General features: G+C 43.4%; 1 protein-coding gene across 3 annotated transcripts in view; it reads left to right on the top strand.

The window, feature by feature from the left end:
- Window positions 1-2,238: 2,238 nt before the first annotated feature.
- Window positions 2,239-27,094, top strand: part of PAH (phenylalanine hydroxylase) — a 36,864-nt gene continuing 12,008 nt past the window's right edge. Inside the window, exons 1-5 of one of the 3 annotated variants that reach the window (XM_085569614.1) lie at window positions 2,239-5,313; window positions 5,428-5,554; window positions 9,629-9,736; window positions 19,474-19,657; window positions 24,930-25,018. In XM_085569614.1, coding sequence (XP_085425740.1) covers window positions 5,162-5,313; window positions 5,428-5,554; window positions 9,629-9,736; window positions 19,474-19,657; window positions 24,930-25,018 — 660 coding nt within the window. In that variant the 5' untranslated portion in view covers window positions 2,239-5,161. Of the gene's footprint in view, window positions 5,314-5,346; window positions 5,555-7,233; window positions 7,312-9,628; window positions 9,737-19,473; window positions 19,658-24,929; window positions 25,019-27,094 lie in introns of those variants that run through there. The other 2 variants (XM_021536335.3, XM_085569615.1) reach the window with 2 other exon arrangements.

Genomic DNA, 27,094 nt, shown 5'->3' with positions numbered 1-27,094 from the left:
TTGAAATTCTTAATTCTAATATAATGATAAATAGCCCTTTTCATTTGGCACTTTTATTTTGGTGTTTATTTATTTATTTATTTTTAAATCTTGAACTGTTATTATTTTCTAGTGACTTTTTTGTGTGCCTAAGTTGTAGCCATACTCATGAGGCCTTTTGAAGTCCTTGCCTTAAAAAAAACCCAAAAAACCCACAAAAAAACCCCAGCTCTGGTATGCTTTTTTTTTTCTTGCCACTTCTTTTCTTTTTTAAAGGCCATTTATGTTATGATTAAATGCTGTCTTGGAAAAGCAGAACGAAAGTCGTTAATCTATATAGATCTTCAAAGAATCGATACATTCGGGACTTCTGTAGGATTTGTTACACTCCATTTTGTTACAGTAGGCAGCTCGTCTGGATTTGGGCACATGTGTTTCTCTCCCTCCCCTCGCCCTCCCCCTCGCCTTTCCAGCTTCCCCCCCAAGAGTGAAAATAAAGTAAAAGGTCTTTCATGGTAAACAAAACCAGCTTATTCTCCACATAGAACACATGAATAGCTGGAAAAAAAACTTACAATAAATGGTGCATTTTTTTCTCTGCTGGGTATAGCATTCAAGATCAGTCCAGTATTCAAGAAGCAGTCCATTTTTTGCTCAGCAAGAGAGTTTAGAAAAGAAGCGTGGGGTCTATTCAAGGATCTTTTCCCCCTTCACAATTGCTGGGCTTTATGAAACCTATCTTCCATGCCTTGTCAGAGTATTTCTGGGGACCAATTAGTGCTTTGTTGCAAGGCTTCTTTGCTGAATCTTTGAGCAGCAAGAAAAAGCTCTCTTGAGTCTCCCCTTATTTTGACTATTTCAGTCATTACTCAGTGTAATAATTAATATGACAACTGGACGCTGAAGTTTGTATAGAAACACCTCGGCTGCAGGAGAGAGCGTGCAGTGGGTGGTAACAAGCTACAGATCAGACCGAGAAGCCACACACACAAGGAAGGGAGAAAAAAAAGAGAGGGAGAGAGAATAATGAATGAAAAGAAAGAGAGAAATAATAAAGATAAATAAATAGTTGGTGTGGCCTGAAGAAACATAATACAGACTTGGAAGAAAGAAAAAAAAAGGCACTTGGAGTGGTGTGTGTGGGGGGGTGTCCATCCTAGAGAGTTAAACTTATTTTGAAACAGTTTCCATGTGAATATAATTTTCAAAATTTTCTACTTTCAGAAGTCAGGAAAGAGGTTTTCTCCTGAGAAGGCAAGATGGTCCCTGGGGTAAGTAATTTTTAAGGACTGTATGTTTGCACTTTTGCATAGTTGATAAAGTTTAATGCCTCTTCCTAAGCATCCCTTTATGAAAATAAGAACTTAACCATGAAACCTTATTCTTGATTAATTGTTGACCATCCTTCCCAGGGTGGAGAAGATGTGTTATCAGGGTAGCAAGTTCGAGTTTTCTTGGTGTTGTATCGTCTACAAGAGGAATAAAGCCTCAATGAAGAATTAAAAATGACGTTTGACCAGGGACACTGCTGAATTCTCCTCGAAAGGCGTCTTGGGATGAATACTCATCACTTTGCAGACATTTCTTGGGCTGCCAATTAGGGCATAATAAATAATTAGAGGTTTTAAGCGTATTAGATACAGCTCATGCTAATGAGCTACATCAGGTCTTGTGCTAACCTGAAGTGACAGTTTGCATATAGGGCTGAAAAAAAAAAAAAAAAAAAAGGTAGCAAAAACCAAAAAACAAACCAGAGGAAAAAAAAAAAAAACAAACAAAACAACCAACCAAACAAACCTCAAAAACCCAAAACCGGCCGCCGAAGCAGCTTTCCCCCCGCGGCCCCGTCCCGCTCGCCCCTCCGCAGCTCCCGCGGGCCCCGCCGGGCGGTGCCGCCCGCTGCTCTCCTGCCCTCCGCGCCCGCGGAGCGCAGCCCTTCGCTGCCGGCTCTGCCGGGTGGCCCCATTGTGCGGCCACGAGCTGCGCGTCTGTCACAGTCCCGGGGGATAAATCACACCGGGCTGCCCTCCCGCATACCCCCAGCGCCACTTTTTGGAGAGTTTTTTGGGTGGGGGGTGGGCTGTTCCCGGCTTATCCGAAGCGGCGGTGCCTTGCAGGAAGGGTAGGAGAGGGTTTGGGTGATGACTGCGCAGCCTGGGAAGCGGATCCCGCGCTGTTCCTGGGGAGGGCAGGCAGCGGGGACAGCCGGGGTCCCCCTGCCGCCAGCCAGCTGTGCCGTGAGGACACAGTGCCATCTCCCGGCCACCCGCGCCCAGGAGGGAAGGAGCCGGGGAAATCGGGTCGGGATGGATGGGGTGCAGCCTTGAGGTCTCGGGGAGCCCGTCTCTGCAGTGAGAGGGGATATGGATGGGTGGCTTTGCCAGCACGATGCAGAGGGACGTGCGCGGAAATGCTGTCCTGTGGGGGATGTACAGCACCCTGAGATCCCTGGTAAATGCATACACCATCTCGATAAGGGGGATGCTCCCCCCCCATGCACGCACACACAAACCACCTAAGATACTCGTGGAATCCTCATCTGGGATTTTTTTCCCTCACCTTCTGTTTTCATTAGAAAATCCCCTTTCCACTGGTTACTGCACCCTCACATGCACTGGGACATCCTGAACCAGCAGGGAAGCAGGGAGCTGCAGGCGAAGCGTCTTGGAACAGGAAGGGACATCCTTGCCCAGACACAAAGACTCACAGCTCCAGGGAAGCCGCTGCTCTGTAAGTGGGTGGCAAAGAGCAGTCTGAAAAGCAGCCAAAGTCCGTGGCCCCTTGAACTCACATCGTGCTGGCCGGGGGAGCTTGCCAACTTCAGCGCAAAGAGCCCTGTGAGCTGTGGCTGAGAGCACAGCCAGAAAGGACTACATGTATGTGTCTGAACTCAAAGAAAGTATATTTTGGAGGGAGAACACGTGCTTTTAGGCAAAAGCAATGTGGGAAATCAATGCATATCGGCATGTGGTTGAAAGCAGAGGGGGTGCACGATGCTGCAGCAAAAGCCCAGAGCAGGTCTAACAAAGTTCAGGTGCTCACACCGGCCAGGGGGCACATGAGAAAACTTGAAAGCCAAGTGAGAAAACCTGGTTGGCAGTGTCACTGCAGGGGGATGAACCCATCCTTGGTATGCTGAAGTAGTACTTCAAAGAGAACAGGGAAGCTCCAGCAGTTTGGACTCTGAAATGGCCCAAGGTAACAGATCCTGATGCAACTGCATATTCCTAGAGTAATGTCACTGGGCACACACATACTCACACACCACTTTCCTCCAAAACAAGATAATTTGGGAATTCTTCCTAGCAAGACGGAACTTTGTTTGCATCAGCCAATGCCTTTTGCTACCAGGCAACCTCTGACAGTGCAGACTGATCAAACAATGAACTGGTGGTAACACACTGGTGATATTATTATGATTGTGTAACAACAGATGTGAGAGATAATCTTGCAAAATAAATACAAAAAAGCAGGGAGTAGGAGACTAAATAGATAGTTAAAAAGATTTGGCAGCAGCAGTATTTTAGGTACTTGATATTTCACTTTGTCTTGCCATTACCATTGGGTAGAGTGGACACATGTAAGAAAAGGGATGGAGAAAGGGAAGGAAGGAAGACCAAAAGCATGTAAAAGCCACAAAGAAGTAAAAGAGATATTAAAGATTATTGAAAAGAGTAGGAATAAGGAAAGAAAGAGGAAGGCACAAACAGAGAAAAGAATAGTTTATCTCACTGAAAAATACACCAGGTGGCAAGGCATGGTGTGTGGGGAAAGTAAACAAGAATAATTTCTGGAGTCCATCTTGTCCTGCACAGGGGCTACAATCAGAGTTGCCACCATCTTCATCTCACTGGTATTTTTTTCCAAGGTGGCCTTCAGTTTCCCTGTCATGGATAGGGCTGTGCCTTGTGCTGCACAAACACAGGACACAAAATATCATAATGAATTTACTGTCTAGTAGTTAAAAAACCCAGTAGTTTTTCTACTGCTGGCAATTACTGAGGATACTTTCCTCCACTGCTCTGCCTTTCCTTGCCCCATCTTATTGCCATATGAGCAGGATCCAGTGTGTTTAGTATGCATCACATTTGGCTATCTTGACCTGCCAGCCCATACCACAGGCTTGCTGATCACTTCAGAAATAACTTCAGAATTCAGAATAATAATTCTACCCCTACAGGCAGTTTCAGGATGCACAGAGAAGCAGCTCTTCTGAAAAAGATATGTACTTGTACCCAAAGCATGGAGTTACTTCAGATGTATGTTATATAATTGATAATTTCAGTGGTATGGATTCTGACTCCACAGTCATGGGATCCAACATGGATTTGGACTGAGAACCATGAAAATGGTTCCACTCAGTTTTCCCACTGTATGGCTGCTGGGTTTTGTATGTATGAACAATTTACAATAAGTCTTTGCTAGTGTTCACCAATCTGAGGCTGCACAGGTGTGTGTAGTAGAGCTTCCTTCAAGGAAAAAGAATTTTTCTTCATCATGAAAATATAGCAAGATTACCTGCCTTGGCAATTTGTCTCTGTAAGACTTTGTTTTCCCGAATAGTAAGACAGATACTTGTCAAGTTCCTTCCTTTTTTTCACCTGCCAATCTCCTTTACCCCCTTTGGTGACTCTTATTAAGCCAAATCTGGGCTCTGTCATATCAGTACTTTACTAACCTTTCCTGTAATAATTTCTGTGTCCCACCCTGTTCCCCTTGTGCTTTCCATGGCTGACACCATATGCAAGCATGCATACATCATCTGCAGTTCTTCTACATCTTCCTGCTTTGACCTACTCTTTCCTCTTCCTTTTCTTCCTTTACCTTCCTTCCTTTCCCCATGCTCAGGCTCATATCCCAGTGTGAGGTTCATGCAGCTAACTCCTGTCTCATGCTTCCCCTGTGCTGGGTGTCTCTCTCCAGTGTCTGGTGAGCAGAGTGGTGTCTCCTGCTCTCTAAGCTCTTTGGAAGCAGCCCCAGAGGCCCTGCTAAAGGACAAATCCCTCAGCTGCTGTGCCTTGCCATCCAAAGAACACATCCTGGAGAATGTCTGATGTCTGTCCAAGGGGAGTGACCCTGAGGGGAAACCCACCTGGGGCTGAACACACAGCTGCAGTGGGAAGGAACGGGCTGGAGGCTGAACTGAAAACGATGTGTTGACTTGAGAAAATGAAAACAGCTGATGTTGATCAGCAGGAGGAAGGCTGTTAATTCAGAGCATGCTGCTCCTCCACGTTGGGTGCAGACAGAAACAATCTGCTGGAGAGCTGCTCCACGCAGGCGTGGGACTTCCAGGGGATGGCCGGTGTGGAGCGACTGCTTGGTGTGCCAGGGGTGGGTGGGGTGGGCGTGCAGGGAGAACGCCCCCTTGGCACATTGTCCAGGGGAGGGAGCTGGGGAAGGGAATGGCTTTGCCTTGCCTGCTCCACTTTAAATACCTTTGCACAGATCTCTGGACACTGCAGTTAAGTCAGAAGGCTTTACCTGCTGTAGTGGGGGGGCCTCCCTGTGTGGGCATTGCTGCTTCTGCAACATGGACTCACAGCACTGCAAAATGAATGGTGACTGTTTCCAGGTAAGTGAAGGGGCCTGTGCCTGCTTTTTTCAGAGGTGGAGGGGTGTCTCCCTCACTCCTGCTCTCCTCGGCTTGTCCTCCACTCTCTGAGAGGCAGTGTGACCCAAGAGGGGAAGAATCCAGGTGGCCTGTTGTGATGCTTTGCAGTACCTGAACAATTTTGGCAGTTCCTATATTTGTCTGCTGTTAATTGTGCTTACAAAAACACAGTGAGAATGCAAACAAACATTGTGACAGTATCCTTGTGTACATGGCAAAAAGACAAACAATCAGAAAAGACAAGAAGCTTACTGGAGGTCTTAAACATGTGTGATGAAAAAGCTGTCTTCTCTTGTTAAAGGAAAACGGAGGAAGTTATGTGCTCTCCTGGTGCAATTTTTTGTTAAATCTGGGACTCTCTTGTCTTTTTTTTTAATGTTTGCTGACTGACTTTGAACTCTTTGCTTTGGGAAATACAGGAAAGACCTGAAGTTCATGCCTTTTAAATACAGGCACTGATATCACTGCAGGGGCAAATGATGTAACCTGAGGCCAAGCATGGTTAATTATTAGGACAAAATTCTGCACTTATATGTCCTATGCAATGCTGCTGAAATGAGAGACTGGCTGCATCAGATGTGCAAAAAAAAAAAAGGCTTCTATTTTTATATAAGAGCAGAGATGCCAAGAAAGCCTCTATTCTTCCTTCTTTGTGTGCTGAAGCTGAACTCCCAGAATATTTCTCTTGATTCTCATCTTGCTGCTTATTCAAGGTTTTGTAATTGCTTGATTTCAATGGTGACTACCATGATGAGCATTTAAATGCCTTAAGAAATCTGATTTGGAAACTAGTTCCATTTTCACAAGTAACCTGGAAATTTTAAAATTTGAAATATTTTTTCCCTTCCTCCCCTCCCCCCCATTTTGCACATCTAGTAAATTTGAACTTTACAGCAGTGAGGTGAAAATTTTACATTCCTGAAGTTGCAAGAAAAACTTTCTCTGGCTTTACCAGTGTTGGAATTTACTCTGAAGAGCTTTAGCTAAATGTCTCAGCAATGGATTAGAAGGCTGTCAAGGTTGTGTTATTGACCCCTAATGCTGCCATCTGTGTCATAATGGCAGTACCAATCTGTGTGCAATGTGGCTAATGAAAAATACAGGTTTGTGCTCAGGTAAACCTATCCTTGCATCTACATAACACATTCTTTGAGACCAGGGGTGGTTGTTCATGCTCTTCAAGTGGTTCTCATTTTATTTACTGGAAAAAAACAGCTGGAGAAAAATTAGAGCTGAATTTACGCACAGTATAAATCACATATCACAGAGACAATATTTCAACACAATAAATTTTCTTCAACTCTGAATCATAATCACAATAAATAAAAAACCAGTAGAACTACTCCAAAGTTGCAATTCCTCTGTCTGTGTTGAGGGATGAGAAGTTAAAGTCCAAAATGAGAATAGAAAAACTAATAAACAGTTAAAGCTATGCTTAAGTACTACAAAAAGCTCAACAATAATTTTCTGATTCTTTCTTTTTGCTGCTACCACCTCCAGTGCATGTGTTGCGGTTTATTACCTGCAGTGTTTATTGGTGAAGGCTGCCTCCATATAGCCTGATAAGAACTGGGTAGCAGGAAAACAATCATTTTAGTCTTCTCCCCCTTTGTAATTAAAGATGTCACCTCTGTGACAGGCTCAGGCATGGAATGATGCTTGTTAAAAGACCTTCCAGGGAACTGAGTGCATATTCAGGTGTCCAAGAAGTTAAGCAAGCATGAGGCTGTTTACAGCATTAGTGCCTACTCCCTACTGATACGTGTCTTTCTCATAATCACCAATCTAAATCAATTTACAAGAGTGGGAAAAATGACTGAAGTCAGATTGAAAGCAGCTGATTTCAACAATTCAAAGCTAGTGACCAATGAGTTTGGAAAGGTTTTCTAAGGCTTTTTTTGTGTAATGTCATGTACAAAGAGATCAAGTATTACAATCAGAATTACTTTGCAGGACTTCAACTTTGCATTATATCCCCTGCAAGTCTGCAAACCACAAATTCTTCATTTGTCACACATATTCAAATCAATCTCATATAAGTTGATCCTCACAGCATGGCATAGCAAGAATATTTTAAATATATAACTGCATGTCTTTTCGAGCAGTTTCCTTGCAGACAGTGAAAACCAAAATCTCGATCCAGTGGAGCCAGTTTTGTCCTTGAGATCAATTTTGGCTGTTGTGGGTGAAAACAGAAGGAAAAAGCAATGGATGGACAGTATTTGACATGACAGTTTTGGTCACACTACCGTAAAGTTTCAGTACTACATACATTTGTTTTGACTTTTGCCAGATTCCTGTCATAGTTTTCCCTTGTGGTTGCTTGAGGTGTAAATGGGTTTCATTAGCCAGCTGGCACATCACTTCCAGCTGCTTTTCCTCTTGGTCCTCCCCGTGTAAGAGCTGGGCTGGATGGATGGGGACTCAGGAGCCATAGAAATGCTGCAGGAAGTGTCACAACTGAACAGGTGGCAATCTTCCTTCTGAAGCAGCACTTCTACTGCAGTTCACACTAGAGGTCCCTCATAAAGCTGAAAGATATTTGGAAAACTTTGCAGCCTCTGGAAACAAAGCCAGATAGAAAAATGTGTGGCCAGCCTGTTAGCAGCAACCTTGGAGGCAGCCTTGGAGATGGCTTGAAGAATCAGCAATTATTTACCCTACAAAAGAAGGCAGCTCTTCATAGCTCTGCCTCAGGAAATGTAGGCCCACCAAGAACTTTATGGCTTCAGGGCAGCTGGTTTTGATTATTAATTTGTCTTCTACAAAGGCTATCTTTACTGAGGACAATATTTGGGAACGGGGACTCATTTTACTCTGATTTATATGTTCAATTGAGCAATAGCCATAATGAGAGCAAGCTCTGCCCAAAAATACAGATCTTCATAATGAATATTTGAATGGGTACCTTGAATCAAACTCTAGCCCAGGACTTGTTACACCAGGATTCCTCTGTGTTGTAGATGTCTGCTATGATCTTTGAAATAACTACAAGCCAATTTGTCCAAGGCCAGTAGATGTTAAAAAAAATGAAATAAACATGCAAATAAGATATTAATATGGCCTCCAAAAATTTGTGATGGTTGTACAACAAATTTACTCTGATATCAGAAAAATTTAGGTGATTGAAATCTCAGTAAGCACTTACCCGCCATGCCAAAGTTTTTAGATCTGCCTCTACTCCAGGGCTCAGTTTCCTCTTTCAGAAGTGGTGAAATAGCTCTGCCCTTCTTAACAGGGCTTTTGTGAAAAGAAACACATGTAAAGACACACAAAAACATTCTAGTAATGAGAACCATGAAAATAATGAAAATAAACCTTTGAAGAGTACTGGAAATTGCCTTTTGGAATTTGCAGAGTAGAAAATCAGCAAGAGGAAGGGAACAAACAATGAAAACACATCTTGCCCTAACTTAGTCTTTACTCATTATGGGATTTAGGGAAGATTTAAATGTTTGTTTCAACATTTTTTTTTAAATTTGATTTTCATTGCTTGATGTTGTTATTTTGTTTTAAAGTTAGCGTCCATATCCTTCCTGTGAATACTGCCTCTGTCCTGGGGATACCTGGAAGGTACAAACAGAACTGAAGGGAAACACAGGTCATGGTCTGCATCTCTGCACAGAGCTCATCTTCACTGCTCTGCTTAACCCTGAGTGCTGATGAAAAGAAAGCCTGAGGGAAGGACTTTGCACTGGGCTGAAACCAAAATGCAGTAATGTTTCCAGTCATCCCTGAGGGGTGAGGTGAGGCAAGGATTGTATTAGGTTTATTTGCATGTCCTTTTTGACTTCCTTGCTCTCACGAGGGCTCTAGTTTGAGAGAAGGGATTTGTGTCTCTACCATCATAAATCAGAGCAGCCCCAGAGCTGCTCTGCTTCTCGCAGCAGCAGTTGCCTTGATTCCTGCTTAGAGCTGTTTTATACCTCCTTTACATCACTGGTGCTGTGCAAAAGGGACATGGAAAAAGGCAAAAACTGACTCCTAGAGTGAATGGTAGTAATTTTTGTTTGTGCATTTTTTCTTTCCTTTCAGGAATCTAGCTACATTGAAGACTCCCCCAGTAAAGATGGTGTGATTTCTTTGATTTTCTCTCTGAAAGAAGAAGTTGGGGCATTGGCTAAAGTCCTGCGCACATTTGAGGTAAATATTTTCCTTCAAGTCTTTACAAATTTGTATTGCAGCCACATTTTCTTGGGGTCTTGGAGGCTGTGTTTGTGATTCTATTTCATTGCTATTACAGGGGAAACCAGCTTGCATTTCTTTTCTGAGCTTAAAATCCCTTAAAATCTTGGGGCAGAAGTAGCTTTTTTAACTGGCATGAGGGTGGGAAAAATGCATTTTTTCCATTTAAGAGGGAAATATAACTGCTGTAGTAAGAGGTAAGGGTGACTTGGGCTGTGACCTAAGATTGACTTATAACCAAATAATTCGCCTTATAACTTGTAAAGCAAATATAACCTGCATGTGAGCCATGTGACTCACAACCCACATTGGATGAGGTATTTCTGCTGGGGGCAGCTCTTAGCTCTTGTCCACCCCAAAAAAGTCTGATATAAAAGATTCTACTCTCTCCTACCTGCAGTGCTTCTACAGAGTGGGTAGAGGGTGCCTACAGAACAGCTTAAAAATGACAGAACTTTTTTTTTTTTTTTACACCAAGGGGACTCAGTAACTTATGCTGAGTGTTTTGGAAAGCTTTTAGGGAAACATGGAGCCATTTACCTTTCAGGACATTGTGTGCCTATTTATTCTTGCAGAAATATTTCCCAGATGTCATGAATGTTGTTTGAAAAGCACAAAATCTTTGCAGTTCAGGATGGCTGAGTTGCAACACACATCTGTGTACTCTATGCTCCCAAGTAAATACACTTTTATATTGGTTCTGTGGCTTTTTTTCTTTTTTTTTTTTTTTTATTTTAATGTAATAGTTGTGCCTGAAACCAGAAATTTCTTTAGAATGCTCTAAGAAGTTGTGGCCTGCATATTTTCCGTTCATAAATTGAATTTACTAGGAAATGAAAGGTTGTGTGTTATGGGTACAAAATAAAAATATTTATGAGTTTTAGGACATATTTGATTCATTAAGATAAAAGGGATTTCACACCAACAACAGAAGAGCAAGTCTAAATCTGTGAATTGACCAGTAAAATCCTGTAAAATGTCCATATGTCAGTGATGTGCATGTCTGTAAATTAATGAGACTACTGATATTTTTTTATTAAATGCATTTATGTCTACTAACCAAATTGCTGTCAGCTCTAATGAAAAATTTATAGAGGAGCTAGTATAGGAAAGAGAGAAGTAACCATTTCTTGGATGTGACTTTTCTTGCCCCAAAGCAGGTACCTAAACTAGACCAACACTGCTGCTTTTCCCCAGTGGCCTTGATTGCAGTTGAGAGGTTGGGACTTGGTTGGTTTTCCACCCCAACAAAGCCAATTCTTTCTGTGCTAACTCTCAGCCTCCTCCAGCACCAAGGATCAACAAGAGATCTGGCATAGACACTCTTATATCAGTTTTACATTTGGCATTGTATGGGGGAGATGGATGGATGGATGATGGGATTTAATGGTACAAGAACAGCTCCTCAGGGCTGTTGTTAGTGAATTCCTGGTGTAAACCAGAGCAGCCTTTGGGCTGTTGTAACTCCATTCCAAGGACTGCACAGAGGTGTAAGTCTTATATACGTGCACAGCTGGGAAAACCTTCCCCCTTTTCCATCTGGGCCATAGCTATGGTGCCTCAGAGAAACAATTTGTGCTCAGAGACATCCACTACACAGACAGGGAAAGTGGTGATATGAAGGTAAAGAGTGGAAACAAACAGGAAGGACTTGAAGGATTTTTTTTTTTTTTTTTTTTTTTTTTTTTTTTTTTTTGTCTTGTACTCCTTCACTGCCTAATAAGATTAGCTGTGAGATGCTACTGCAGCTAGCTCAGACTCTCTGTGGGTGGGCTCCTTGGGCAGGGAGACACCCAGCCTTGTCCCCTGGTTTGTGTCATCAGCTTGCTGCTGGCTTGTGGAAATGTGGTGGATTTGTCTCAGAGGGGACTCACAAGAGGAGATGTGAGGATGGCTGCTCCAGCTGTCATTGCCTCATGCTGACAAGCCACAAATAGGATCAGGCTGTTTCCAGGAGCAGATGTGGCACTGCAATTGTTCATTTCATGGAGGGGGTGCACACCTTGTGGAGCTGCTGGTGCTGATGGCCATGTGTTGCCTGTCTGTAAACTTTCTGTTCCTTGCTGAGGTGGGGGGTGCCCAGACTCCTGGCACCTCTCTGGGCACTCACACATGGGAATGCAGGCAGAGAGCACAGCTCAAACCTCTCCTCCCAGCTCGGCTTTGGGAGTGATTAAGGGACAGTGCCTCCAGCACTGGCTTTGAGGATTTTGCCTCTTTTCTAGACAGTCTGTAAAAATGTCTAAAAAAGACAGTCTGGGACATGAAGGGGAGAAGAGGAGGGTTGAAGGAGCTGTAAATATGAAAGACTTGAAAATCTGCCCTCTCTCCCAGGGAAGGAAGCATGGAAGCAAGATCTAGACTGAGTAATAGGGAATTGAGGGGATACCTAGAGAAAGGAGAAATCTTGAGGAGCCATCAGCACACAGGATGTCTTTCTGTAGAGGAGGTTTCTGTATGGACCTGGGAAGGCTCATCCTCTCCTTGGTTTAAGAAATGAAATGAAAATTCTTTTTACTCTGTGGGTGCACTGTTCAGCCACTCAGTCCCTTCCTGGGATGCACTCCTAGGTTCACACCCTGCCAATGTCCCACTCCTGTGCTGGGGGGAAACTGTCCAGACTTTAGCCCCTGTCACACCTTGTTCTCCATGGGCAGCAAGATAAAGGGACACCAAAGGGTGTGCTCTGGCCTGGGTCTACCCCTGGATATCATGAGGTCCAAAACTTCTGGCTCATCAAGCATCATGGCAGGTAGAATCTGTACTCACCCACAGAGCAAACCACCCAGGAAAGGAGTAAGTGCCCAAACACAGCCCAGATGGAAGGGGTAAGCCCCAGTTATGGGAGTGAAGTGGACTGAAGGTAGGGGAGTCTCCTCCATGCAGGGAGAGGCTAAAGGCTACAGAGTACTCATAGCACAGAATTATGTCCTCTGAGACACCAAGTTTAAGTGAATTTCAATGTGTTTTGTGGAAAAAGTAATGTTTATCCTACTCAAACATCCCTCAGGGTTGCTCATGCAGTTGGCAGAGTACTGCATGCTCACTTTTTTTTTTTTTTTTTTTTTTTTTTTTTTTTTTTTTTTTTTGTTCAAAAACCTAAACTCTAGTTTTCTGTTCAGGTCCCAGTTGCACACAAGTATGTGGTTACAGTGACAACTCTTGGTTTTCCCCCATGTAGCTTGAAGGGTTTTTCCTGAGGAATCTCCTCAATGAACTCAGCTCTTTTTGTCTGCTGGTTTTACATCCAAAACATATTTGATTATCTACACTTTTTTCTTAAGTTTGCTCAGGAAGACCCATCAGAACACCTGACCTTCAGCAGACTTCTAAGCTTTTCTGATCCCTGGCTCTTGTCCCTTCTCTCTGTTTTGCAAATCCTTGCCTGACTGCATGAATCTGTTCCTCCTGGACTGGCATAGCATAGAGCAATGCCACTGCTGGCAGTACAGCCCCTGCAGCCCCTTCTCCTCCTGTCCTGTGGAGAGATGTTTCTGCAGGGCCAGACTCACGCTCTGATGTGCTGTAAAGTGTTAGCAGCTCAGTCATGCTCAGCAGTAAGCAGATTGCTAAAGCTGAATCCACTTTGCTTCCACACTAGCTGCTCTGTTTGTATGTTGGGATGTGGCGGACATTCACTTTTTGCTTGTCAAACCCAATTGTTTTGCACTTGCAATGCCCCTTTGTCACCTCTGTCCTTCTTGCAGGCTTGAGAGTGGCTGTAGGGACAGCACAAGTTTACCAAGCAGGGTCTTTGCACTGACTTAATTTTAATGGGCCCTTCAGTACACTGATGTACTCCTTGGTGCAGTCCTGTGCTGTTTACTTGTGTCATAGTAGATGACACCTGGCAGCCAAAACTTGAATAAATATCTTCATCTGAAACAGAACAGCACAAGTGAGTAAAGTATCATGCTTAAAATCAGGAAGACAGACCAGTCATTGTGAAATTGTGTTTCTTTTTTGATTCACTGGACACATCAAAAATGTTCAGAGTATAAGCTGAGGTCAAAAAAAAAAAAAAAAAAAAAGAGAGAGAAATTCCAGGTTTCTTATCAAAACTGAAAAAGCAAAACTGAGCCCTTTGGGTTGACCCAAGTGTTACACTTGGTAGAAACACTTGTTTCTCTGCAGTGATAAAAGCATATTGAAATTGAAGTGGCTTTTTAAACAACAAAATTCATCCTGGAAGAAAAAACCTCTCAAAGATTTCCTTTTCTGTAGTTAAATTAATCAGTAAAAATATCAGAAATTTGCATATACAAAAAAGGATTGCCTTCAGTTTCAATTGTAGATTTTCCACATAAATTTGTGACTATACTAATCTCCTCTGTAGTTCTTTTTCTGTTGGATTTACAAATCAGCTGTTTTAAGTGGCAAACAATGGAATACATTACACATTTGCTTAATCCATTGTAAGAGAGGAGCCTTCTATCTTTTCCTCAGTGATGGGACCTTCTCACATACAGAGCAGGACTTGAGTGCAAGGTGGAGCCATCAGTGAGCAGGGCTCTAGCTCAAAAGCAAAAAAAAAAAAGGTTGATTTGCACCAAGTACTCCTGCTGCCAGCATAAGTTACTATCCCATGGGGGTAAGTTACTGTTCCATGGAAGGATGGGATGGGAGTAACAAGCTGTACCACATGAGACCTGGCACTTTCAGAGTCAGCAGTGGTAACTCTGCTCTGTTTCTGCTTAGGAACTTCATTCCCCAGAAAGTCCTACGTGACTGTTATCTCTTTGTCCCCTGGGAAGGTACTGACTCTGCAGTGGCTGGGGCCGTTTCCAAATCAGGGGAAGAAAACAGTCACTTTGGCCAGGGGGTGTGTTGGAAGTGTCTGCTGCAATAGGTGAACTGGCCAGGCTTGCCGCTACCACAAGACTATTTTTTCATTATACTGTACATATGCATAGCAATGATCATTTCATTGCAGTGCTCCAAATCCACATCCTTGATCTTATCCCTCCTCTTCCTATGGCCACAGGAGCAGGACTTCTTGATCTAATGAACCCACATGGGTTTAAAGAGAGGAGTGCTCTCTTCACAGGTGCTTATGCAATGCCACATGATGTCACATTTTTGGTTTATCCTGCTCCATGTGTTTTGTAGCCAGATTCTGCTGCAAGCCCTGTGCCAATTTTCAGGGTTGGAGCTGAGTGATGGACACCAGGGGCTGCTCCAGGGCCAGCTAGCCTCTGGTGCTCTTTGCTGGCAGGGACCAGCTCTGTGACGTTTTTTTCTCCATGAGCTTGGAAGGAAAGCCCTAGCAGTTGTGAAGGAGAAGATGGGAAAATGCTGTCTCCAGCTGAGAGGCAGGCCCTTGGACAGTAGAGCTGAATCAGATGGCTGCCTTTGCCTTTTCTTTGGGAATCATGGCTGAAAGGATCACTGTAACTTCCTAAGTCCTCTGATCTATGAAAATTAAGCACTGAGCTTATACTTGTGCTTCTGAAATTGTCCTCCTTCAGGAAATCCTGAACTATACCATGGCAAGGGTTAAAAGAACTTCTCATCTGGTTGTTTTTTTTTGTTGTTGTTGTTTTGTTTTGTAACAGAAAGTGCAAGTAAAATCTTTCTTCTGGGAGATTTTACCCAAATTCTCACTTATTATGTTGATTAGTGGCACTATAGTGTTGTTGAAAGGTCTTCACCTGGTAACAATGTGGGGTCTCCTGATGAAGTCAGACTTCTTTAATTACAAGAGTAATGAAAACAAGCTGCAGGTGGATTTCACAGCTATACTTAGTTTTAGAACCATATATAGGAGCATTTAGTAATTAGTGAACAGAAGAATGTGTGTCATGGGAAGTATTAACCCATAACATTTGCAGAAAGGATCCATCCCTACTGAAATCTTCCCTGTGTAGCTATGAACACACAACTTTCCTTTTCTAGTCACCAGACCATTAAACAGAGGGTGGGACTAAATTCTCGTGGCAGTGGCTTCAGCAAGACTGCTGGTGTACTGCAACACCAGCCTGGCTTTCTCCTGCTGGTGTGGGGCAGCTGCAGCATAGGTGGTGCTCAGTTAGGATGGAAAACCTGAAATAACCTGAGCAAGGGGTTGGGGCTGCTTCACTGACTCTGAGAGAGAGCCAAGGCTGAGATCCAGCACTATGAGGTAAGGCAGGGAGGGACATGGGCAATTTCCTCCCTGTATCCACCATTGTCTCTATTTTAAATTTATATTTTTATTGCTACCCCCTTCTAACTCAGAACGAATTCAAACTTGATTTTTGAGCTCTGAGAATGTGCCTTGAGACTTCCTTCTCTAATGGGCAGTGGTAGAGGTCCAGTTGACTTGGATATTAAACTAATGAAAGCTGAGTTTTTTCACCCCTCAGAGTAGGGGCTTTAAGAAAAAAAAACTGCAGCAGGCACATGGTTGTATGACAGGTTGTGTCCATGGGGGAGAGACTCAACCTCTCCCCTGGTCATAAACCTGAAGAGAAGTACCAATCTGCTTTCCAAGTTCCTTACAGCTGCAATGGGTGGTGGGGTGAATTCAGCACAAAATATGTGATAGTTGAGATCTTCCAAAGGTGTTAGGTTCCATCAACAAAAAAATAGCCCATAGAACTAGAATAACTTTAATTAGCTGGCTTTTGAAGGCATACATTATCAGGATGTCAATCTCTACTAAAAAACAGAGATTGAAAACTGCTTAAAATGTACAACCAAACAAAAAAAATGCCCCCATTCTCCTTTCTCAGGCAACTATTTGTCTTCAGAAATTGGAGCTTTAAAGAAAACATCATCTATTGGAGAAATGTGATCCAATATCAAGATTTGGCAGCATCAAGGATACAAAAAAGTTCTGGACAAAGTGAAACTATGAAGATTAAACACTAGATGGAGTAGTTGGACTAGAATTAAATTGAGATCTGTAAAGCAACTCTAGTAACAGGACCACTGTACATATTTTTAAATCAAGGGCTTAGTTAGCAAGGCACACTTCTCCAGGAGTGCTGGATTCTTGCTTTGAAAAAAGTCACCAGAAGGGTTCTCCCTTCAGCTTCTCTTTCATGAGGTCCTGAAATCTTGTCAGAAAGAGGTAACAGGTTGGCTCTGCATGTTGCTGAGTGGCAGATATCCTTCAAATAAACAGCAAAGCAGCTTGACACTCTGTGGGAAGGTGTTCTGCTTCTCTCAGGTGTAAGAAAGGAGGTAGCAATTTCCATGGGCTCCTTCCTCCATCTTCTTTTTTCCCCTCTTTTTCTCACTGTCTTACCCTATGACAGTTTGAGGGGTGTTGATACTCCTGCTGTCTTAAGCGTGTCTCGTGCCCACCCTACAGCTGATCTCTTCATTCCCAGCCCCTGCATCGTTCTGTTTATTTTAGGGCATTGCTGTCTGTGCAGCTGCTCACTGAGCCCAGCTCTTCTACTGTACCCAGAGAGCTGGTACAGTAGAAGAGACACCTGATCAAAATCCAAAGGGATTCAGTTTGAGGAGCCTTCATCCCAGAGAAGAGAAAATGCTGGCGTGATCTTATTGTGGCCCTCCAGTACTCAGAGGTCCTATAAGAAAGAAAGATGGGGACTGAGTTTTTAGCAAGGCCATTTGTGATGGCACATGGTGTGATGGTTTTAAGCTGAAAGAATGTAGATCCAGAGTAGGCACAAGGCAGAAAACTTCTAGGATGAGGATGGTGAGACACAGCGAAGGCCCAGCAGCTCCCTGTGCCTGCTCTCTGTCAGGAGCTCCCAGTGCCTCACCACACAGGCAGGACAATGTGCAGTCTGTTTGGGAAACAGGGCTTTGGAGGCCTAAAACAAACTGTCCCTGGGGCAAGGACAGTGCTGCCCATTCTCTCCCTGGGCACACGGCCCTGTGGGGACGGCATCTCTCGAGAGCAGCAGTTGGTGAACGAGCTTTTGACCTTTTCAACTTATTGTATTGGTATCTAGCCAAACAATTTGAGTTCATCTGTAGTGTGCAACCCTCAGGAAACAGAGTAATGGCATATAAGTTTCCTACCAAGGAATAAACTGCCTTTTGTGGAGGAGTAAATCAGGCCTTTGCTGCTGATGGCCAGATGCCCTCCTGTACTATGCAAGCACTGAGAGGAGCAAAGAAAGTCCTAAGAAGGCTCAGAAAGAGGGATGTACAGTTAAAAAAAACCTCAATTTTTCTTCCTTGTAGGTCAAAAGTAGATCTTCACAGTGTTACTTTGTGGATGAAAACCTGACTCCACTGTAGCAAAGGGTTTGACATTGACACCAGCAGGGCCATCTAGTTTAGAGTCTACTTTAGCTTGAAAGACGAAAACCAAAAGTTTCTCCTGGGATGCTGACCACCATGTGTCAGCCCCTCTGAATCTTCTGAGGGTAATGATTTTATGATTCTGTGATCTTCAGCCCCAGATTTCCTCCAGGGATTTGTATATTCCTCCCATGGGACAGAAGCCCAAACCTGGCCATGGCATGCTGTGTCTGCAGCACCAGTGTGAGCCTGACAAGATGGTCAGGAGGCAAAGTCAATGTCCATGGAAACATGTTTAAAAAAATTTCCCACCCCCCCCCCCAAAAAAAAAGGAAAGAAAGTAGTATTTTCATATTCTAATTATAGTGCTCAAGAAAACATTTGAGTTCAGTTAACAGGGGTAGATGTTCCTGTACTTTTCTTTTGGACTTTCTGGGATTTTTTTCCCTTAACTTTTTTTTTTTTTTTTTTTTTTACTGGACTTTCTGTTTGCTTTTTGTTGGAAAAACAGGCTTTTTAGCTACTTGCTGCTTATACATCAACATGGCAGCATGTCTGAGGTCAGGGTCCTACTGGTTGTAGTCATCAATACTACAGTGGCCAATGATCTCTTTCTTCAGAGCTAGGAGACACTGTTGACAGTCAGCAAAGATATTTTGTAAGACCGAACTTGAATTTCTGAGCTAAAGAAAACAATCCTTCTCTGTAAAGGGTGATTAGACTTGTGAGCAGTTGCCCAGAGAGGCTAAGGAATCTCAAAACTTGGCTGGACAGAGCCCTGGGCAACCTGCTCAGGCAACCTGAGCAGATTGTTGTACTTGCTGGTCTCCAGAGGTCCCATTCAACCTCACCAACTCCATGATCCAGTGATTTAAAACACCCGTCTTTTCATTTGCAGAAACCTGGGCTGCCTTTATAGTGCAGATCCATGTTTCCCTTTGGATCTTTGCCCACCAGCTGCTCACAGCCCTGGAAACTGTGCAGGTGGCTTTGCAGGTGACTGTGCAGAGGTTTGGCAGAAGCTTATCTCACAGGCTGCCCAGCTGCCTGCTTCTTCAATCTTTTCTCAAGATGCTCATCAAGACAGCATTCAGTTCCCATGAGAGGGTACTCTGCAGGTGGAATGCTTCTTCCCATGTTGATCTTGGGGAAATGTCTCTGTCAACACAGACAAGCTCTCATTATGTGCTTGAGGGACTGGAGTTGCCATTTACAATACAAAGCCTGTTTACAACTTGTATCCTGATTCCACCTTTCTCTAAGTAGTGCCTAGTCCTCATGATGGATGTCTGTACAAGGGTGAATCCCACATAATTCTCCTTCTTTCTTTCTGTTTCTCTCCCTGTTGTGAAAGTCCTCCAATCCAGTAGCCACTTTTGAGTTATTTGGATGGTAAAATATGGTTTGTTGACTGACACATGTATTTATCCAGTCTTTATGTCATATTCCTTCCCCCAAAAGTGTGGGACCAAAATTTCTTTTTCTCATAGGAAAAAGGTATAAACTTGACCCACATTGAGTCCCGACCTTCCCGTCTCAACAAAGATGAGTATGAATTCTTCATTAACTTGGAAGGCAAGAATGTCCCAGCACTGGACAAGATCATCAAGTCCTTGAGAAGTGACATTGGAGCAACAGTCCATGAGCTCTCACGAACAAAGAAGAAGGACACTGGTAAGGATTTGCTGACAAGGTTAACATTGACACGGACTATTTCTGTCACATACTGAACTGACTTATTTTTCCTGTAGTAAAAGAGATCCTCTTGGATCTTTCTGGCTACATTTCTCTCTTTGTGTTCTTATTTTTCCTCTACTGTAAACTGTTTCTTTTGGAGACTTTCTGTCAGTGTAAATTTTTGCCATAATCATGACTAGGTCTCCTGGGAAACAAGGGAGGCTCTGCCACCCACTTTGGTGGGCACAGTACTAACTCTCCATTACTGTAAGAAATCTCAGGGAAGTCAGTTGCAGTTCTGGCTTCTGAGGGGGAAATAAGGAAAGATTTTTTGGGTTGTTCCTGCTTCTACTTCTCAGAGATTTGCTGGAGTTGAGGCTGCTTGGTGCACTGGTGGCTGCCCACAGATAGGCTGAGACAGACTTAAATGCCTCTTCAGATAACAGATGTGATTTTAATAGGATTTCAGACTTTAAATACTTTAGGCCTGGATCTTCCCCTTCCTTCCTAGGAACAACATGAAAGGACATTAATACCTTCTTGAGATCAGTGCTGGTAATCCTTTTACCATTTCCTTTGTGTCCTACCCATGACATTACATTTGAAGATGAAAAAGAAGAAGGCAGATTCTCTTTGGAGTCAGTTTTCTCCATTCATAGACAAAGGGACAAAAGGTTGATTAGGTGATTTACGATCATGTCAGATTTAAGAGGTTCACTTTTGGGGGCTTTTTTATTTCCAGAAGAAATAAAAAATAAGTAGGATAAAAAAATAAATAGGACCTACCGGGGCTTAACATTAATTTTTCTGGTTACTGTGAAGAAAATAATGAAGAACTTTATTAAATAATAAAGTTGTCTATAAACATATGCCAGAGTCAGACAGAAATACAGCTCTAAATATCATCCAGGAAAGTCTTGCATGTGAAATTCTGACCTCACAGAAGTAAAAACTCCTGTGGTCAGCTGTAGGATTAGGATTTCACTGCATGTTACTGTGTTGATCAAAGAAGTTCTTGAGCTAGATTATCCTGTCAGTGCTTCAAAAAGGGACTTGATCCTCTTCTGTCTGAGAGGATAACTTTTGTTTGTTTGTTAGTTTCAGCAATTCAGAAATATTATAAAATGTGAACAATTTATTGCCGAGGAGAGAGAGGAAGATGGATATTTCTTCTTGCCCTTTCTTATTTTTTTTCAATTTCAACTCCTCTCATGAGTAATAAGGGCCCAATGAAACTGAAATCCTCCAAGGACCATATTTTGAAAGGTCAAACAAGCCCTGTTTAGGGGATGAACTGTGGGTGGCAAATCCTGGGCAGAGGCACTACAAGGGCAGAGTGAGATGGGAACAGCCTGAGCTGTAGGAAGTGTGGTGCGATGCTGTCCTTTATCAGTGATGGCATTAACAAATAACAGGCCTTGTGGTGCATTTTAGGCCAGCTTGTCTTTCAAATGTACCCTCCTGGCAAATCTGGTCAAAGTCCACAGATGTGCCTGTGTGAAATCTTATTCCCAAAGCACAGAGCAAGAGCACTATGACCCCAGGGAGCAAAATCTCAAACAGATGGTTTATGGGGATGTTGCCACACTTGTCTCAGTGGGCAGGTAAAGGCTGGAAAGGTTTTCTTCCAGAGGCAATCTGGGATCCCATGGGACTGATTCTTTTGCTGCAGCCTAGGATGCTGTCATTTTTTCCCCACAAAGAATTAATTTTTCTCCTTCTCGTGATTTGAGAAAGAAAAACCTTACTTTTTTGTTTCCCGCAGGAGGTACACAGTCCTGTTCTTGGGGCACTACTTTGTGGGCACTCAGAGTAAATTTCTATATTCTGTCCCTTCTGTATAGGTCAGTGTTAAACACTGTATGTGTGTGATTTATTGGGCAAGGGATAAATTAACACCTCTTTTTTTTTTCTTCTTTTTTTTTTTTTTTGGATCACTTAACTAAATGCAACATTTAATTGGCACATTACAATAGTTACAAATATCAGATTTGCATCAACAGTATAATTTTAGGTGAGAGCAGGCCAGAAAAGTGCTCTAAATCCAAATATAGCTTTGGAGCTTTAGATGACAAGGGCTGGCAGATGCTGCACAAAAAGCTCTTTGTGTACATTGGAAGATTCATTGTAAAAACACAGTGCATCTCCTGGTGGCTCTTTTTGGAAACAAGATGGTAGCTGCAGTCCACTTGGAGCCCATTAATAAAAATAATTAAATATTATTCTGTTGCAGCATTAGGGAAATGCAGACAATTTATTGCATTTCTGAAACAAGCTGGGAGCTGAGGATCTGTAGGGGCCTTGTTTGCTAGACCCTGAGGCTAGCCAGAGCATTTGATAGTGTTTAAAAAAGGGCTAAACCTGGGCCTTGAACTGCTATAAATTGCATAGACCTGTCTTTGACCCTCCTCACAATGGTCCAAATGGAGGATTCTGCAGAAGTCCTCACTGCCCCTGCTTTGCTGCCTCTCATTTAAATGTCTTATTAGTGTTCTGCTCAGCATTTGACCCCACGGTAATTTGGTCACCACTTGGGTGTCCAGCACCATCCCATAAATGCTGCTGTTTCACTTACAGACAAATCAATATTTATTACTGATCAGCCCACGTTTGCTCCCCAGCCCTTCACAGAGGTCCAGTGTTGCAAGAGTTCTCCCTGGCAGTTCATTAATGGCTGTGCAGACAGACAGCCGGCCTGGTGAATGGGCTGGAGGAAGATGTTGCAAACAAAATATGGCATAGATTCAGCCAGGGGGTAATTTGATTTGATCTTTTGAATAATTTCTGGGAGGGCTGGGGACAGCATCCTGGCACATCAAATCTAGGCAGAAGACCCACCAGTAGCCTTTTTTCACCCTGGCCCTCGATGTGAAGGCTGTATGGACCCCAGAACTGTGCTCGGAATCTTTGATTCTCATTTCCATGAGAGCTAGGAAAGCTCAGCTCTTTTCACTACCCAACATAACAACTTATGTTGGTGCAAGCAGCACTAAATCTCCTTGGGATTTCCCTTTTACAGCCTGCTGCTTTCATCCAACTCTGCTCCTGCTTGTGCTTGGGTAGGCTGGATCAGAACTTCATGCCAGGAAGATAAGTTGCTTCTCCTGTTTAGAGAAAGAACAAGTCACCCATCTCCACACCCAGAGCTGACATCACGTCAGCCTGGAGTCAGTTTTTCGTTGAGTCTTTAATGAGGTTTGCACCAAGTACTAACACAATCTTGAGAATAAAATATTCAATGAAAGTAAGTCAGTATGGAAAGTAAGTCAGCAGTGGTTTCAAACCCTGCCCAGACAGACCTTTCTGATTTAGGCCAGCAAAGCCCTACAGATATCACTGTCAAAATCCAGTGCAGACTTCAATCCCCACCAATTTTCTACACAGCCTGGACCCTTCAGGTCATGGTGCATCCCTGAGAAGAGTGGTTTTCTCTCTTAACACTGTCAAATCCTTTGCTGTGGGGCTTTCAGCCTTTTCCCCCAGTGCCTAATACAAAACCATTCACCAGTGTGCCTTACCCTAGGCTGGTAGTGTCTGAAGCACAAAACAGTGAAGCAATTCCCCACCATCACAAAAAGCTCATGGATACAGCCAGGAAATAAACCTAGAGATAAATGGGCAGGACATGGTGTAAATAGTGACCACTCTCTATAGATCAAACACACACCTTTTTCTACTCCTTGCTGTGACTAGTTTAAGTGAAGGGGTTGGAAGTGCAGGAAACTTTCTGACAGCGAGGGGAGAGAATATTTCCGGAGCAACTAAGAGAACCAGCGGTACATCCAGCAGGGAAGAAACCAATTTGGGGACCTTCCTGGGTCTGCTGCTGCCATCTAGTGACTTGCTCAGGTCTGGTTTTTAGGGCAAAGAGAAGCGTGCGCATCCTGGAGAAGGGCGGACCGAATCCCACTTCTGCCCGGCCAGGGTACCTCCGAGAGCCGCGGCGGGTCCCTGCATGCCGGGGAGCTCCGGCATCCCGGCATCTTCTTGGCCAGCAGCCGCCTGCTGCAAACGAATGTGAAGGTTCCCATCATGGAGCCAGCCTGGCGATGGGACAGCAGTCCGAGGAGTGGGCACTCTCTGCCCGGGGCTGAGCAGCGGCTCCCGAAGCGAGCCCTGTAAAGCTGCTGTTGCTGCTCCAGCGCCTCTTGGCTCGCAGAAACCCAGAGCCACAAGCACACTCCATGCTGTGAGGATCGGCACAAGGCACGACTGGAGACAGAGATCCTCTTATCCTGCAGGTGGTCCATCAGGTCTGGGATGAGCCCCATCACCAAGGCACTGCAGGGAGCTCACGCAGCAGCTGCTGGCCGAGGATCAGATTCACTTGCCACAGTCCCCAGAATAAGATGGGGCGGTATGGCCCAGCAGCAGAGCTCCCAACTGAGCAGAGAGCCACAAAGGGAATCAGCTGTTGTCTAAACACTGGCTGAGCAAGCATCACGCATTTGTACAAGAAAGTCCCTTGATGAATTGCAATCTTTTTACTGGTAGAGGCCCCTGTTCAGTCCTTGTATTGAATTGCCATGAAGATGCATGACTTACTTTTTTTTTTATTTCAACACATCACATCTGGAAATCCCTGTGATTCTTCTTTGTCCTTCACCTTATGTTTTTTTGTAATGAGAAGGTCACATAGACATTACACTCTGTGTGGTCAGCATGGTCCCTTCTCCTGTTCTCGCTGTGGCTGAGACAGTGTGTGTAGAATATGAGTTACAAGGCAATAGAGAACCAGGCCAAGAAAGTTAAGTAAATGCATTATCGTGTAGTGACTGCAGTGATACAGTGCTAGTGTGAGGTATTAGGATGCCATTTGTCATTTTGTTGCAGAATCCTAGCTCAAGTGGGCCACCAAGTAGGTCTTAAAGTGTTTCAGACAGTCAAAAAATTCTTTATCCTTGTTGTGGAGTTTCTTGTGATTCCTTTGAAGGGGATGATTCCGGCTTATTGTGAAAGCTTTCTCCATTTTGATAAGACAAGACACCAGAAGTAATAAAACAGAAACATAAACATTGCCAGCCAGCTATGCACAAGGTTCAGATGCTCTTGATGTTCTGTATTCTTCCAACAGTGTGAAACAATCACCCATTCAAGACAATTTGCTTGGTTTGTTCTTGTATCCTACTCTGGGGAAAAGGATTGAAAAAAATTAGCCCCTTGCCTATGTTTCTTTATATACATGATGAAAATAGGAAAATATTAGAAGAAGGCCAAAAATCCGGTAACAAAGAAGGATACCAGTCTCTATTTCTTTTCTGTTTTGCAGTACCGTGGTTCCCAAGAAGTATCCAGGAGCTGGACAGGTTTGCCAATCAGATCCTAAGCTATGGAGCAGAATTGGATGCTGATCATCCTGTAAGAATTATTTTTAGCATTTTTTCTAGTTATTGGAACTGATGGTTCTCTAATTTAAATTTGCCCTCTTTTAGTACAGATCTAGTAGACTCAGTCTCGCATGGTACAAGACAAGAAGGCCTACCACATTTCTAGGCTTATAATCAGCCCAATCCCTGTTTATGGAATAAATCAAACCAGAGGTTGCTACAATTGAGTAAATGCCAAGAGATCTTAAAAGTTGTAGTAGTTTTCAGAGCACAGGGCTACCCAAGGACACATCTCATCTTCCCAGGAGGCTCTGATGTAGTGATTTCAGGCTCACTTTGTGTTTCACTAACAAGAAAACGAAGCAACTCATCATAGCCTAGAGAAAGACTTTTTTCATCCTTGATTACGTACACATGATTTATCTCAGTGTATTGTTATGTGGATGCTAAATCTGACATGGTACTTTTATGGTGAAATGTGACAAAAGAAAAGATTCTTGGTTCAAAAAGTTTATGGTTTAAATGTTAGCATCAGAAAGTTTTGTTCATTGACTTAGCTGATAAAAAAATTGTTTTGCAGTTTTTCAGTTTTGTTCAGATACAAGAATATTTTCTCCCTCTATTCCCTCTCCAAGCAAACAACTACTTACTTTCATTTGTCAAAACACACTGAGTTCCATGCAGTGCACCAGAAATTGCTGCTATTAGTTTAATTGAGATAGGGTGATTATAAATAAATTACATGCAGTGCACCAAAAATTGCTGCTATTAGTTTAATTGAGATGGGGTGATTAGTCATTCACTACCTATTGCTTAATTCAGGACGTGTTATGTACCATGTACAATGATTCATGATGTTCACTGTGGTCATATGAGAGGCAGAATGAAAGGAGGTACACTGAGCCAATGGCCCCCTTGTGTGTCATGTGGGAATAGACCAAGATTGTATTTGAAAAAAGAACCAAGAAAAAGAAAAATATATAAAAAGGAATGAAGCGTCTCTCCTCCAGTTCCTAGAATTAGTTAGTGAGTTTTTCCTTAAAAAAGAAAGCCAGCTCCTGGGGTAAATAGGTGACAGTCCATAGAGTGCAGAAAAAGAGAAATTAAAGGAGCCTGTGTTTTTAGTAGTTAAGTGATGTATGGAATTTAATCACAATGACCTCCATGACAGGTTAACATTGGACAGCACGTTTTTTTGGCCATTGGCTACCTCTTTTTGATTCACACTCTTGAATTTCCACTCCACTTCAGCTGCCTCCTGTACTTGGCTGTGTTTTGTGGCCCCACATAGTCCAGTTGTGCCACTGACCACTAAGAGATGCATTTATGGGCTGCAGTGCCCAGGAAGCTGTTCCTCTTTGCCCTACAGAAAGGCATCCTAGCTTGGAAGGAGGATGTTTCTGCACCCCAGGTGGTGAAGGCACTCCTGGTCCTGAGGATCTTTTAGTCTAAACAGCAGGCACACTGGGGTGGAAGAATGGTTATCGCAGATGAAGATTTAGAGCTTTTATTTCTTATCCTTGGTTTATTGCTTAATTAGCTGCAAAGGTCAAGCTCCCAGCCATAAGGTCTATTAGACATTCTTTGTAGTCATTAATTACCCTCAAATGGTTGCATTTTTACTACAAATAGGGTTTTTTGGCCTGCTAAGTGGATACTGATCCTCTATCAGTTTGAAAATGAGCATTTTAAAACGTGGTTAATTCTGAAAATCTGCCTAAAAGGTCAGATTGAGTTGATGAATGTGTTTCTAATGTGTTTTGATTCTGTTTCTCTAGAGCAGCCCACTTGTGCCAGGGACAGCAACAAGCTTCAAGGGAAACCAGAAGGGCATGGTTATCCAAGTACTGATAATTCTGGGTTGCTCTTGCCAGGAGCACCTTGTTGTTGCTGTAAAGGAACAAGTTCCCCTATCTTATGGGAAATGGAAATGAAAAAAGAAAGGACTTGGGGGGCAGGGGTGGTGAGGGACTGTGGCTGAGCAGCTGCTCAGCGGCTCTGCAGCCCAGGAAGGAGCGCTGCCCTGGCTGAGTGGAGCCTGACAGAAAGGAGGCAGCTTTCCCACCAACCTTGCTGCACATCTTGGATGCACCAGCCATGCCTGAGG

This window comes from Lonchura striata, chromosome 1A (assembly GCF_050655825.1).
Source record: "Lonchura striata isolate lonStrDom1 chromosome 1A, ASM5065582v1, whole genome shotgun sequence".
NCBI classification, from domain to species: domain Eukaryota; kingdom Metazoa; phylum Chordata; class Aves; order Passeriformes; family Estrildidae; genus Lonchura; species Lonchura striata.
Note: the sequence above shows the minus strand (reverse complement) of the source record. Positions and strands in the feature narration are given on the sequence as shown.